The sequence below is a fragment of the Camelina sativa genome, unplaced genomic scaffold (genome assembly GCF_000633955.1).
Source record: "Camelina sativa cultivar DH55 unplaced genomic scaffold, Cs unpScaffold03737, whole genome shotgun sequence".
Classification (NCBI taxonomy): domain Eukaryota; kingdom Viridiplantae; phylum Streptophyta; class Magnoliopsida; order Brassicales; family Brassicaceae; genus Camelina; species Camelina sativa.
Genome location: NW_010924834.1, coordinates 1 through 745, shown reverse-complemented (window position 1 = coordinate 745; position 745 = coordinate 1). Strand labels below are relative to the sequence as shown.

At 42.8% G+C, this 745-nt stretch overlaps 1 protein-coding gene across 1 annotated transcript; it reads right to left on the bottom strand.

The window, feature by feature from the left end:
• Nucleotides 1-4: 4 nt before the first annotated feature.
• Nucleotides 5-740, bottom strand: LOC109131732 (nudix hydrolase 2-like; the record flags this gene model as incomplete). Its single annotated transcript, XM_019242906.1, has 5 exons — nt 5-145; nt 245-353; nt 438-472; nt 571-621; nt 711-740. Coding segments are annotated over 5 exons (366 nt in total), but the record flags the coding sequence as incomplete, so codon positions are not given.
• Nucleotides 741-745: the final 5 nt, after the last annotated feature.

Here is a 745-nt window from a genome sequence, read left to right as displayed (position 1 = left end):
CTTGTTGATCAGGCGCCGAGACACGAATAGGAGTGAAGCCTTCGTAGCCTCCGTCGGTTTTAGCAGAGCAAATGTCTATCATATACCTCAAGAGTTCATTATTCTGTACAAATGGTTGCTTTGTGTATTCCTCCCAAGGCATCCACTGCACCAAGTTCTCCTTTTTAGAAAGAGAAGAGAGGTTTGTGAGTGTTTGGGAGGATGAGACTGGAGAGTTGTTCAAGTGGGGAGTAAAAAATGTTACCTGAGCTGCCTCAATCTCTGACTCTTGTGCATTGATTTCCAAAGAAAGGGGCTTTAACATGCACACGAAGAACAAATCTGACTTTTCAAGGAAGGCTTTGTGTGTTTGTCTGCCAGAATTTCAAAAAAGATAATAATCAGTTTAAGTTGCAATATAGCCGATGATGCGGTTGGAGGTTGGATGGAGTTGCAACCTGAACGCCAATATTTGGACGAATTCTGTGTCCACCTGAAAACATAAGATCCAGAGAAGAGTGGGATTAGCTCTTGGTCTAACGTAAACTGTAAAGGCGACAGGTGAAAAGTTGATGCATGAAGAAGTCTTACTCCAGTCCCTTCTTTCACCTCTCTGACTGAGCCATCATGGATATCTTCACCCTGAGTCAACACAAACAAAATAAAAAGGCGCATCAGAGAGCTGTACCTAACCTAACTATGTAATGAGTTTATAAAAAGTGAAGCAGCACCTCATTCACTACTCCGGTGGGGAACTTCCAGAAAC